Source organism: Catharus ustulatus, chromosome 6 (genome assembly GCF_009819885.2).
Source record: "Catharus ustulatus isolate bCatUst1 chromosome 6, bCatUst1.pri.v2, whole genome shotgun sequence".
Classification (NCBI taxonomy): domain Eukaryota; kingdom Metazoa; phylum Chordata; class Aves; order Passeriformes; family Turdidae; genus Catharus; species Catharus ustulatus.
In genome coordinates this window covers 18038181-18050425 of record NC_046226.1, presented here as the reverse complement: position 1 = coordinate 18050425, position 12245 = coordinate 18038181, and the positions used below count along the sequence as shown (strand labels likewise).

Sequence of the window (12245 nt, the reverse complement as noted above, 5' to 3'; positions counted from 1 at the left end):
AACTAAGAAAAACCCCAAACCCCAAATCAAAACAAAAAACAATTCCCAATGAAATCAGCTTTGGTTTTGGGCTGCAAAACTGATGAAAAGGGAAGATCAGACCCTAACTTAATTAGTTTTAGTATGTTTGGCCATTTGCACATGACAACAAATTAACATGAGCTGGTATCTACAGCACTGAAGATACAGGTAACATCCCACAAGGGCAAGAACTATTCAATAATGAAGGAATCAATTAGTTAAAAAAAACCTTTAAACAAAACAACCACTATTGTTCCATCATAATATGTGGGCATATTCTGAAACCAATATTCACACAAATACAATAGTTCAATTGATGCAACTCAGTAATTTTTATTGCAACTGGAAGACAATACATCACAGAAACTTTATGGTAGGTTTTGGGAAAGTGTTATTTACAATAATAATTGATGAAATAGTTTGTCTTTGGCAATATGATTACACATCAAGAAAATGTAAAATGCAAGTATGCCTCTAAATCAACAATTTCATATTTCCTAAAGATCAGCTGATTGCACTTGCCTTCGGACTGCTCATTTAGGTAAACACAAATACAACTTAACATCACTGTTCATTCCCCGTCACAGTTCGTATTTTAATATTGATGAAATTGGCAGTTTCAGACGCCAAGTACAGGAAAAAAAATTGGCTTATCACTGTACTAAATTAACTTATTGGCCAGTTAAGGTCCTGTGACCCTTAAGCATTGATACTAAATCTCTTGGTCTTTTGATTGCTTTATCACTTTTTCTGTAAAACAAAATACTTCAGAAATTACAGATCAGAGTATAAAAAAAATGTACAAGTTCATAATGCTTTTCATACACACACACAAATCATTCCCCCCAACATTTTACATCATGGCAGTTTTAAGTAGTGAGTGTGAATGATGCAGGCATGGAACTGGTTATCAAATACAGGTATGACTTTCAATTGCTGTCCCACACACATACTCAGGAAATGTACAATGCTCTACTAACTTAAAAATGTACTCAAGTTCAATGTCATCCAAACAAAAAAAGAAGGTCTTGGGATTTCAGGCCAGAGTAAACAGATGAAAAAGATTCCCATTTCTAGATTGTCAGCTATTCCAGAGTCCAGCATGTAGTTTTAGTATTCAGTAAAATCCCTTCTAGCAATAAAGGCCAGCACAAGTTGTCATTTATCCCTTAAACCCTTGCATGATGAGCTCTTGTAACTGCTGGCCTGATCCAAAGCCTCATGAAATCCACTGAAAATAAAGAAGTGAAACAAAACGCCCTTCCACTGATTGTGAAAGGATGTTACATCAGGCTGATATTCCCCTCTTTGTAAAAGGAAATGTGATACAGTAGAAAAACCATTATATAGCTTCAGATAAATATACCTTCTTTTCAATGCTAAAACAAAATCCAAACTCCCCAAACCAGGAAAGGCTATTTATTAGAACAACTCAAAAGTGACCTTTAAATAATTTCAGGTTTTAAATGTATACCAGCAAAATACAGCACCATAGACACATTAGGTTGAGACTTTTTTTTTTTTGGTCAGTGAAGCTAGTACTTGTTTGCTGAACTGTGGAAGAATTATAAGGTCATGTACATGATCAAAGATAAAGCAACCCAGCTGACAAGTCTCTGCTTAATTCAAGAATAACCAGTACTAAAAATAAAAAAGCAAAAAATAAAAATCCCTAATAAACCACCATCAATTAATACTTTCTAAATAAAAGGGGATTAACAGATGAATTTACAAATGTATGCAGATTTATACAGAACACCGAATGTTGTGTGTAAATCCTTATAAACTTCATTTCAAAACAGAAACACACAAAATGTATAGTTTGACTTACACATCCCATTTCAAAGGAAAAGAGACATCATTACAACTTGGTAACTGTGCTAATTGCAATATAAATCAAACAGAAATTCAGAGTTTGGCAGGTAACTAAGAAGAGGGTTATCATTTAGGTTATATAGCAAAGTGTTGATGTATATTACATAGAGTAGTATAAATAATAAAAAAGTATTATTTAAATTAGATCACAGTGCTGCATTATGTGCATAACAGTGTTTGATATATTACTGGAGGGCTGTGAAGAACACTACTAAAACTTAACTGGTCAGACAGTCAACACTGATACTCTTTACAATCAGGAGGATGTATGGTTCAAATGCTCTTTTGGTGGCAAAGTTAAGAAAATGTTTCAAAATATTTCCTATAAAATATGCCAATGAGCTATTCAGGCAGTAGCGATGTGCCCAAATGAGCTGGGCTTGCATTCTCCAGGAAGTGAAGTAAACTGCATTGGAAATGCATTTTCTCAGTAGTCTGATCCTGGAGCACAGGAATAAGGTTTTCAAAAATGCCTAGGGTTGGATTAAAACAAAAATTGTAGTACCAATAATAATAATAATGGTAAAGGCTTCTAGGAGCACTTGGATGTCTATAGCTCCACTGACTGTAAAGGAGACCAGACACTTTCAAGTTCTTGAAAACCTCAGATTGTGTACTCTCAGACCCACAGTACAATTCCTGGGGTGTCCTGTGCAGGGCCAGGAGCTGGATGGGTCCCTTCCATCTCAGCATATTTTATGATTCTATAATCTATATTTTAGATGGATTGGGACGGAAGCCAAAATCTCAGTGAAAATGAATTACCACTACTAAGAAACCAGGACAAAGTGCTGTTTTGGCAATTTTATCCATGGTGTCATTTGGTGTACAATTTAGGATTTAATTCTCTGCTAAAGCATATTGACTTCACTCCAGTGAAGAATGCAGCCTCCAGCTTTTTTCTCTTATCTTTTCCACAGGTAGACAGTAATTCAGCTGAACACTGGGAGCCAATATGCATGCCCTTTGGGATTCCCTTCTCCCATTAAGGTAGGAGAGGAACCAGAAGATGAACCTCAACTTAATTGCTGGAGAGAAGAGAACAGCCTCAGGACAGTTCCCTAGTCCTACAGGGCACACCTCCTCGCTCCCACATTTGGCTTTTCAGCTGTAAAGCCCTGTGATCTTTGTAGAACTACTGCCAGTTTTGCCAGGAGAAGATCAAAAGCAGACTGCTTTCAGAAACAGCTATGGGGTGATACATTGAAGCTGTTCAAGAACTTTACTTGCATTTTTAAATGCAAGCAGAATCTGCACCAAAATGCAGTAGGACATCCAACTGCTTGCAGAATGCAAGCACGATCAGCAGATTTCACCTCCCTGGAGATGCTGGTGAAATCTGCTTATGGCATTAGCTCTGGCCTGCAAGAGCTTCTTGCTGCAAAAGGCATATTCCAAAGGAACTCGCCATGAAGTCCAGCAACCCTTACAATTCATGCCTACATGAAACTCGCCACTGAACACTTGCTGACCTCACCCCCACCTGTCTTGGAGAAATGCTAATTTGGCAATACTTACAGAGTGAGAAGAAGAGAAAGTTAGAGATTTGACAACTTCTCACCCCAAAATGGCTTAGAAGGAAAGCAAACAAGCAAAACCACACCACCTCCTATCTGGCAAGTGAGAGAGTTTGTAATACAGTGCAATTACCAGTCCGTTTTGACATCATTCAGTTGAAGTAAAGACAACTCGATTAAAAGCTGACATCGTATTTCTTGGAAAACAAATCAATTTCAGTTCTTACACAAAAAAAGGAGAACTTCTCTGATGGAGTAGAACCAGTTCTGACAAAGTTGCCATTGTCAGTCAGGCACAAATATGGTTTAAAAGGTGACTCCCAAATACTTTATACAATCCAAATTATGTACTTCTCATCAACAGTCAGAGTAAGCATCAATAAGGACAAGTTTTTAAACACCAGAAAAAATCCATTGATGGCAGCCCAAACTGCTGGTTCCTGACATAACTTTGTAAAAGCCTACCCAAGTATACCTTCCTAGCAGATCAGACTAGGAGAAACAAATTTTACATGAAAATAGATGCTTGCCAACATTTTAGGTTTACCAGCAAGTATATAGAGGACTTGTTGAAGTCTTAGATAGGTTTTTTATATATATATCTATATATATTTCAGTATAAAGATAACCTGCCTAATTAGATATTTATGCAAAATGACTGTTTTCTAAGATGAGTAATACTAGTGGTAATTATATATTTAGCCACCAAGAGTCCACATTAATGAATGGTACTTGTTCAGCAGATACTGATCTCATTTGCACTGACACACTGCAATCAGAGAAGTTGCTCTGGAATTAGTGTTGTGGACAAAATCTGGCCACTGGCACACAAAACACGTTGCTTTCCCTAGAGGACAGAGATGGCTGAGCCATGGTTTGTAATTTCTGCCACTAGATTTTTCAATGCTGTTTTTTGGTAAATACTAAGCCACTCCCAAGCTGATACAACTATGCATTACTGAGCAAAGGTGGTGGCAAAGTGATACTGTAGTATCTATTTCAAATGACTCCCGTAAGTCTTTAAAAGATGAAGACCAAGTTCTCTTGTGCAGGTTGTATGGTTCACAGCCTACATACTTTGGCTGTAGAGAGAGCATGTTCCTGGGAAGAAGCAGATTGTCCCAGTCTGATCAGACAAGGGAAATGTTATGGCTCATTCATCTCTGTGCTACCTGGCCAAGGGACTGGTCCTTCCTGTTTTCTCCAATGTTATCTAAAGGGCTGCAGGCAGCCAACAAAAGTTAGTATCTATGTACTCCTGACTTAACTAGTGCTGGAAATCAACCCTGCATGCAAACTGAGAGGAACAAGGCTATTGCTTGTACTATCCATGGCTCTCTCTTTTCTTATCTCCAAAGCTGGCAGCTGTGCTGAGCTCTGGCAGCTGTCAAGCAGCTCCTGGATCCCAGGACATGCTGAGCTGCCCTGTTCTTTACAAAATGCTTGCGGAGCACAGGACCAGATCCAGACCAGCCTGTCCTTCAGTCCTTCCACCTCCTAACTGAGCACACACCACAGGCATCTCCAAATACAACTTTTAGCTCACTGCACTAAGTAGGAAGTCAAACCCTTCTCTAACTCACTCTTCATAAACTAGATCCATCTTGGTGAAACTGCTGCCTGAAACAGCTGTTAGTGATAAATCTAAACCTATACTCTTTAAGAAACCAACCATTTTGTTCTCTTAAGTGGTTGGTTTCTGGGATTTTCTTTTTGCCTCTAGGATATTCTAGAATTTTTCATGCCAAATGCCAAGAATCCAGGTGAGAGAGACTGTTTTGTTTATTTCACAGCTTCTCTCTGCTGTAGTGGTTTTCAGTCTCATAGTCATCCTTACCAGGAGAGTAGCACTGTACCTGAATCATACTCTCTGTAACACTGGTTTCTATCTGGACACCTCCATAAGGCTCTTAACTAACTTCAAATTTTCATGGCAAATTAGCAAAGCTATTTTCTTGTCTACTTATTCCTGAATCAAATCAGAGAGTTTCCTCAATTAACCTCCCATTATTCTCTTGATTCTGTCATACACACTCACTACTAAATTTGCCCTCAGATTATTGCGTCATGTTACACATGTACAGACGAAGAAAAGACACACTTTTTTCTTTTTTTTTTTTTTTTCTTTTTTTAAACAGAAGTAGGGAGAGGGGGGCTGAATGTGCAGACAAGGCAGTATAATTCAACCATCCAAGCCCTACCAGAGCATGAAGATTTTATTTTTTAATATTGCAGAGTAAGTTCCCCAACAGTCAGTGTTTGTCCCTGAAGAAGGTTAAACCTTAAACACCTGCTTCAAAAAAACCCCAACAATAACAAAAAGAAACAAAACAAAAACAAAACAAAACAAAACAAAAATAAAACCCCCAAAAAACAAACTCTAAGCCTAAGGGCTTAAAAATTAGAGGCATAGCCTTTTTCTCTATTTTCTATATTTATATGAAAATAATTCATGCTTCATGCTAAATACATTATTTACCTTACAAGAACTTTGTCATCTTTGAATAAAAAAAATTGTTTGCTTTTTGTTTTCCCCCCTTCCCTAAAGAATCCATGCAATGTGGATCAAATTTCTTCTGCTGGCTATGCTGGTTGAATCTGGAAATTTGTTGTCATTTTTGCACAGATGAATCCTGACTGATGGTCACTGCACACTCATTTCTGAGGGCAGTGTAGGAGCTCTTTTGTTGAACTTCGGAATTTTACTGTTCACCAATATGCCTTCCTTCTATTTTTAAATACTACTAATGGCAGGTTTTGTAGCTTCATTTCCCCTGTTAGATCAAGGATGTGATCCACAGAAAAAGATTCTGACATACATTGTATCTACTGTAATTTCTTAGACTTGATTACTTTTCACTCAGGCAGTTTAGAAGACATAGTTTGTTTTTCCCTATTACTATTATTTTTTGCACGCAGTGCCAATCTTCAGGCTTATGGCTTTTTGAACATTCTTTCAATTTAATATAGAAGACAGAATTCAATGGTTAACAATGCTACTAATAGTCATCCCCTCCCATTTCACTGTTCCACTGAAACCCATTGCATACATAGTTTAAATTTTCTCAAATTGAAGCGTTATCAGTCTTCACCTTATGAGCCACATAGGATACGTAACACACTAGAAGTGCATTACTGCTTGCACAGTTGCCATCAGTGGCTGTCTAAAGACTTGTATGGCACAACATCTGCAAGTGCCACTAAATAGTTCTTGGTTGAGAAGTACGTGCCTCCTCTTTCCCACAAATTTCTTTATTCACATTCACTTCTAACCCAATTGTAAGGCCATTAAAAAAATTCTTAAGGGCCAGGCCTGAATGAATACTAAATTATGCCCAGTTCTTCTACTATAAGAGGGATTTCCACGTGCCCAATTTTACTCCCATCACATTAATGTTGGTATCACTGCGTATTCAACCACGTATTTTTGACAAGCTGGAGAAAGCAATGGTGATTTTGGCTTTTCTTTTTCGTTAATTTTTTGTCTTCAGGTAATGAAAAGCTTTTGTAAATTAGCTGAGTGTCAGTATGAGTTCTATGGCTTCAATCTCCTTTAAAAATAAAAATCTTAAGGGTCAAAAAAACAAACAAAAAAAATAACCCAAAGAAACAAAACAAAAAGAAATAGAAGAAAAACAAAAAAGGAAAAAATTGCTGATATTGCCACAAATCATTAGAATTCACCTGACGTGCTGAAACAAAACTTTGTAAGTTCAAACAAATCATTGATTTGTTCTAATTTTTTGTGGTTTCCTTTTGCTCTTTCTGCCCCTTTGCCGTCCGATTGGTGATGTTGTTCAAACAGGATCGAATTCCTGCTAAATGCAGGAGTGATCCTGCTGCTTCTTTCATTTCCTCATCGTCACTTTCAGGGGGCTTTTCTGTACGTCTCTTTTTAAGAGGCAGTGTGTCACTTGGTACTTTTTTCGCCTTCATTAAATGTTGCCTTTTCTTGTGCTGGGATGCATATCCACTGTCAGCTAAAGAATCCTTGGTCTCCTTCCGACTTTGCTTTTTGTCCTCCTCTTCAGTTTCACTATGGCTCTCATGGCTCTGGAAGCTAACTTCACTTCCTTCACTGCTGTCTTGGCTACCTTTAGTTGCAAATTCATACTGGTCGTCAGCAGAGGAAGAGGAAACAGAGTCACTAGCAGGTGATGTGCTCCTGTGGTTGGAAGATTTGGCACTGCTGTAGTTGTGATCCTCCTTTGGGTCACCGCTAACAACTGGAGAGCCGCAGGACTGTTCGCTTTCCGTCCGCATCCGGCAGTTTGTTATTCCATTCCTGTAAAAACAAATCCAAGCAGTCTTAGAAGCTACAGAGGTGTGACCCTGCTTCAAAGCAAAAGATGATAAAGCCAACTGAAAGATAAATTGAAATTACAATCTGAAACTATGACTATCAAAGTAATGTCCATGCAAACTGGTTTCAAAGCCTAATTGCTCGTGAATTGGACTTGACATACGAACAAGCCAAAAGATGCAAAATAGCACAAGAAGCAGGAACAAGTAGGGGATGGTTACAAATAAACTGTGTGTTAAACAGTATTGATTTAAATTTCAATGAATAGTTTACACTTCCAAAAATTAAAAAGAAAAACCCCCAACATTATTTTATCTCCTGGGTAAATAAACTCTGATAAGTTGCATAGTCTCTCTTTCATATAAAGGGATACTACTAAAAACATGGGAAGAGACACTTGCTTTCTGGGGCAGTTCCTTGCCTCCTTTGAAAGACACTTTCCAACTCTATTTCCAACTCGCATTCCAAGTGCAGGAGATGTTTCACCTGGCAGTAACACAACTTCTATTTATGATTCTTTCCAAGAGAAGGAGCAACCAAGTCCAGTCACAGTTCTGATCCTGATCGGTTAATAAATAACCTTAAAAGCAATACAATCTTAAGCCACTAGCTTCCAAGAAAATATTAGAATGTGCTCAAAAACAAGCAGTAGAAAAAATAAATCTGGATTTGCTCTAGAAGCTGTCATTTCCTCCTCTGGTTTTATGGCACCCTGTGCAGTAGGAACTACTGCAGCATGATATATTTAAAAATGAACAGGCTTTTTTTCTGGAGTGAAAAGTATTAGAGCATTGCCACTGACTTTAAAAAAGAGAACACAATGCTTACAATAGTATTAAAGAAGGCACTAATTCTCTGCAATGCTTAACTCCTGCTAAAAAGGAGGAGAGTAGGATGCTTGTCATTGAGTAAAGCCATCATCACTGCCACCTGCCAGTTGACCTCTCTGTCAGTGAAAAAAATCCAACAAAAAAGCAAGGCTGTTTAAATCTTCACACGATAAACTGATTTAAAGCCTACTTTTGCCATCTTTGTGCTACCATTGGAGGGTTTTTACACATTTGAACATATATGTTTCTTAAGAGGAATGGCACAGGCCAGAGTATTACTACTCTTCTACTTTAAAAAATGGTAAAGTAGGTTTCAGGCAACAGACCTCATGTATGGTTTCCTTACACAAGAAACAGCAGAGTATTACATATTTCTGAAAGGCAAGTTTGAAAGGTGGGAAAAATAAGAGTGGTATGCAATTCCACAGTTCCTGTTCATCTAAATGCCACTGTCTGCAAGAGCTCGCTGAGATAAGAAACCCCTTTGCATTTATGAATCAGTGACAGGACAGTGCTAGAAGGCAGCAAATTCATCGGTCATCCCAAATGTTATTTACAGTGCTTTCAAAGAAATGTATAGACTAGAAGGCACACTTATTAGCAAAGAAAGCCCCTTGCCAACCTCTTTTGCTCAGTAAAATTACTTTCACCTGTATTTCTGAGTAGATGTATGATCCATAAATTCCATATAGAACCCAGAAGGAATACACAAAGCTCCTTCAATTATTAACAACTAAGTGCAATGTCATTCATGATTGTGCAGCAAGCCAGCTGCATTTACTCTGTGATGGCTTGCAACTGCAGGGGTTGTCATTAGAGGATGCCAAATGCTTAGAAGAAGAAATCATCCATACTAAGCTAGTTATAAGGTGAATTTATAACCAAGTCCTTAAGATCAGCCATTACAAGGAAGCATGTGATGAATTTTAAGTGACAGATTTTTCATTTTTAGGGTAAATTTACATTTAAAGATGTTAAAAATTATCATAAATTAGCATAAAATTAAAGTTATTTGATTTTACTAGGCAGCTAAAAGTCAGAGCAATATGGCTCACTAAAAATCACACGCTACTAATTTTCCATTAAAAAATAACAATCATTTCTTGCTCCAAGGAAACAAATACAGGACAGAATAGGTGGGAACTCAAATGAGATTCCTACTGACTGCAAGTGAACAAGGCTTCTAACGGATGCGATTTAAACCAAGATGCCCATTTTTGTGCTATTTAGATCTACTCTTGTTAGTTTGTATCGAGAGGCTTTCAATAAAAGGAAGGCCACAGCTCCCTCGAGCAGTGCAACAACCTGCCAAAGAAATATCCCTGATCTGCCCTGCTCTTGAGTCTCTAGTGTTGCTTTACATAGAGGGGTTATAATTTAGATTCAAAAGCTCTGTGCAAGGGACTTACTCCAGATCCCAATTCCTCCAAATCAGCATAAAAATAGAATGAAATGCCCAGGGAGTACAGAGGAATGTCCCAGGGGAGGGTGTACTATGGGGCTAGAATCCCACGGTGAGTGTCTGCAAACAGAGATGCTGGTAAAGAAAAACAGTTCACAAAGAGGTGCAAAAAAGGAATTGCTTTAAAAAAAAAGGGGGGAGAAAAGGAAATACCAATACACTTCAGAAGAAAGGCTTCTATGGTGGAACTGGTCAGGAAATGGATAGGATTTGCATCTCAGAAAAATCTTTGGGTTTCACTTACATTTTGAAAGATTTCCAACCAGTTCTGCTTGAGGAAATACAAAAGGAAGAGAAAGCAGGTCAAAGAGAGAATTAGCAAAGGATATTTGCAGAAAAGTAAAAAGTTATAGTGCTTTAGGATATTCACAACATCAAAAGTCATGTACCCTGGAAGTAAATTAATCTGATCTGTATCTTAATACGCAATGGCTCAAACATTAGATGAATTACTTATAACTGATATTAGTAGATTAGTAAGAGCTGAATGAACTAACATCTAAACAATTCATATTCCACACATGCTTCTGAGACATCTAAACTCTACACTGCTCTTACACAATCATATATTCATTATGAAATGAATCTGCGATCTACTTAGTTCAATCTAGACCATCTGTGAACAGAACTCCCCTGGGTTTCAGGACACAGATTTTGGCTAGCTCAATTTATTTTTGCTCACAGCTCTGGTTGTAACTCTCACTTTGTTACTGAAACAATAATAGATTAACAAGCACTTGCTCTGATGTTGAGTATTTTTAAATTACAGAGGGGAAGAAAAGGTATTTAAGAATTCTGTGCTTACTATAACAATGAGGAGGAATTTATTTTCAGTAATACCTCACCTCCTTCCCTTTTTTTGTTCAGAACTTTATTTCAAAATTTCCAGAAACTGACATAATTTCATGTTTTAAAGCAGTGTCTTGCTCTTTCCGGAAAGTCAATGGGACAGTCTCTAGAGCTTTTCATCCCACTGACAGGGACTATCTTATTTGCTTGAGGGAACTGAGCCTAAAGCAATGTGCACAGATTCTTTTTAGAATATTTCCAATTAGTTGTAGCACAGTGACAGTCACTACTCAAGCAGTGCAGACTTAAGTTTGGACTTCTGAAAGTCTGACTTCACTCCCACTGTTAACAGATGTGAATTCTGCTACCAGTGTCATCAGAAGCCAGACGGGACTCCCAGCAGCTGGGTCTCAAGTCAGAGGAAATAATATCCTTTGCACAGTGTGAGTGCCTCTGCCTTTCAAAGAGGTCTTCCTCGGGAGGAGACAAAAGTCTGTCATTTTACCAAGTACAGGCATATCTTCCTTGAGTTTCTCTTCTAGCTTGAAAGAAAGATAGGTAATCACATTCTGTTTGCAAAATGGCAAAGGTTTTGCCAAAAAATACTTACTGCATTTCACACTTGAGACAGATATATTCCTTTGATGAACAAAGAAAACCTATGTGGAGTTTAAATATCACCTTAATCTACCTCTGATCCTTCTGGATGACAGGTACTGTGTACCCACAGATGACAGTTTTTGTATGTAACTCAAAACACACAGTTAGAAGATACAAAGAAAACAGTACAGGTAAGCTGGGTTTGTAGATTTTGACATGTCCCAGGTTTGCTTAAAAAAACCCACTTTTTTATTTCAAAGGGAAATTCGGTTTAGTCACAACTTTTGGCAACATCTAGTTGAACTGCTTCTTAAAACCACTACAGACCAGCAGACAGAAGGATGAGGAAGCATAAGAAAAGTAAGTGGTGCTCACTTGCTCTACGATGAGATTCTGTCAGGGGTTACTGAGTTAAAAGTCAAGAGTGAGTTGCTCGCAATAGTGACAGAAGCTCTTATAAAGGTACTTCAGAGAAAAGTTGTATGCAAAGGACCACAGTAAATACAATTCATGAACTGCCAGCAGTATCAGCAGCAGATCTGAAATCAAGACAAATGGAGCTCTGTGCATTTTGCAAAGAAAGAATAATCAAGTTAGTCAGCATTATTGTCCTTTATTTACTAAAGAATTCCTTTGGCTCCCAAGGGATAAATCATGCTGCCTGTTACAGCTGCAGACAGAAATGCAACAGGGATGATCTGGGGTTTGTTAAGCTGATCATGCCAGTGGTAAGCACTATGAAGATACAATTAAGAATTTACGGAAGGAAATACCTACCAATTCCTTTATCTAAGAAAAAAAAGTAATTCACACAGAATGTAAGTGAATGACAATAATTCTACTTATGC

At 37.8% G+C, this 12245-nt stretch overlaps 1 protein-coding gene across 7 annotated transcripts in view; it reads right to left on the bottom strand.

Annotated features, from left to right (window-relative positions):
- Positions 1 to 329: 329 nt before the first annotated feature.
- The window catches only part of FOXN3 (forkhead box N3), a 208313-nt gene continuing 196397 nt past the window's right edge, over positions 330 to 12245 (bottom strand). For 5 of the 7 annotated variants that reach the window (XM_033062310.1, XM_033062312.1, XM_033062309.2 and 2 more), the window contains 2 exons: positions 10253 to 10276; positions 330 to 7698 (listed from right to left, as the gene is read on the bottom strand). In XM_033062310.1, the coding sequence (XP_032918201.1) occupies positions 7149 to 7698; positions 10253 to 10276 (574 nt within the window). In that variant the 3' untranslated portion in view covers positions 330 to 7148. The remainder of the gene's footprint in view (positions 7699 to 10252; positions 10277 to 12245) is intronic. The other 2 variants (XM_033062314.2, XM_033062316.2) reach the window with 1 other exon arrangement.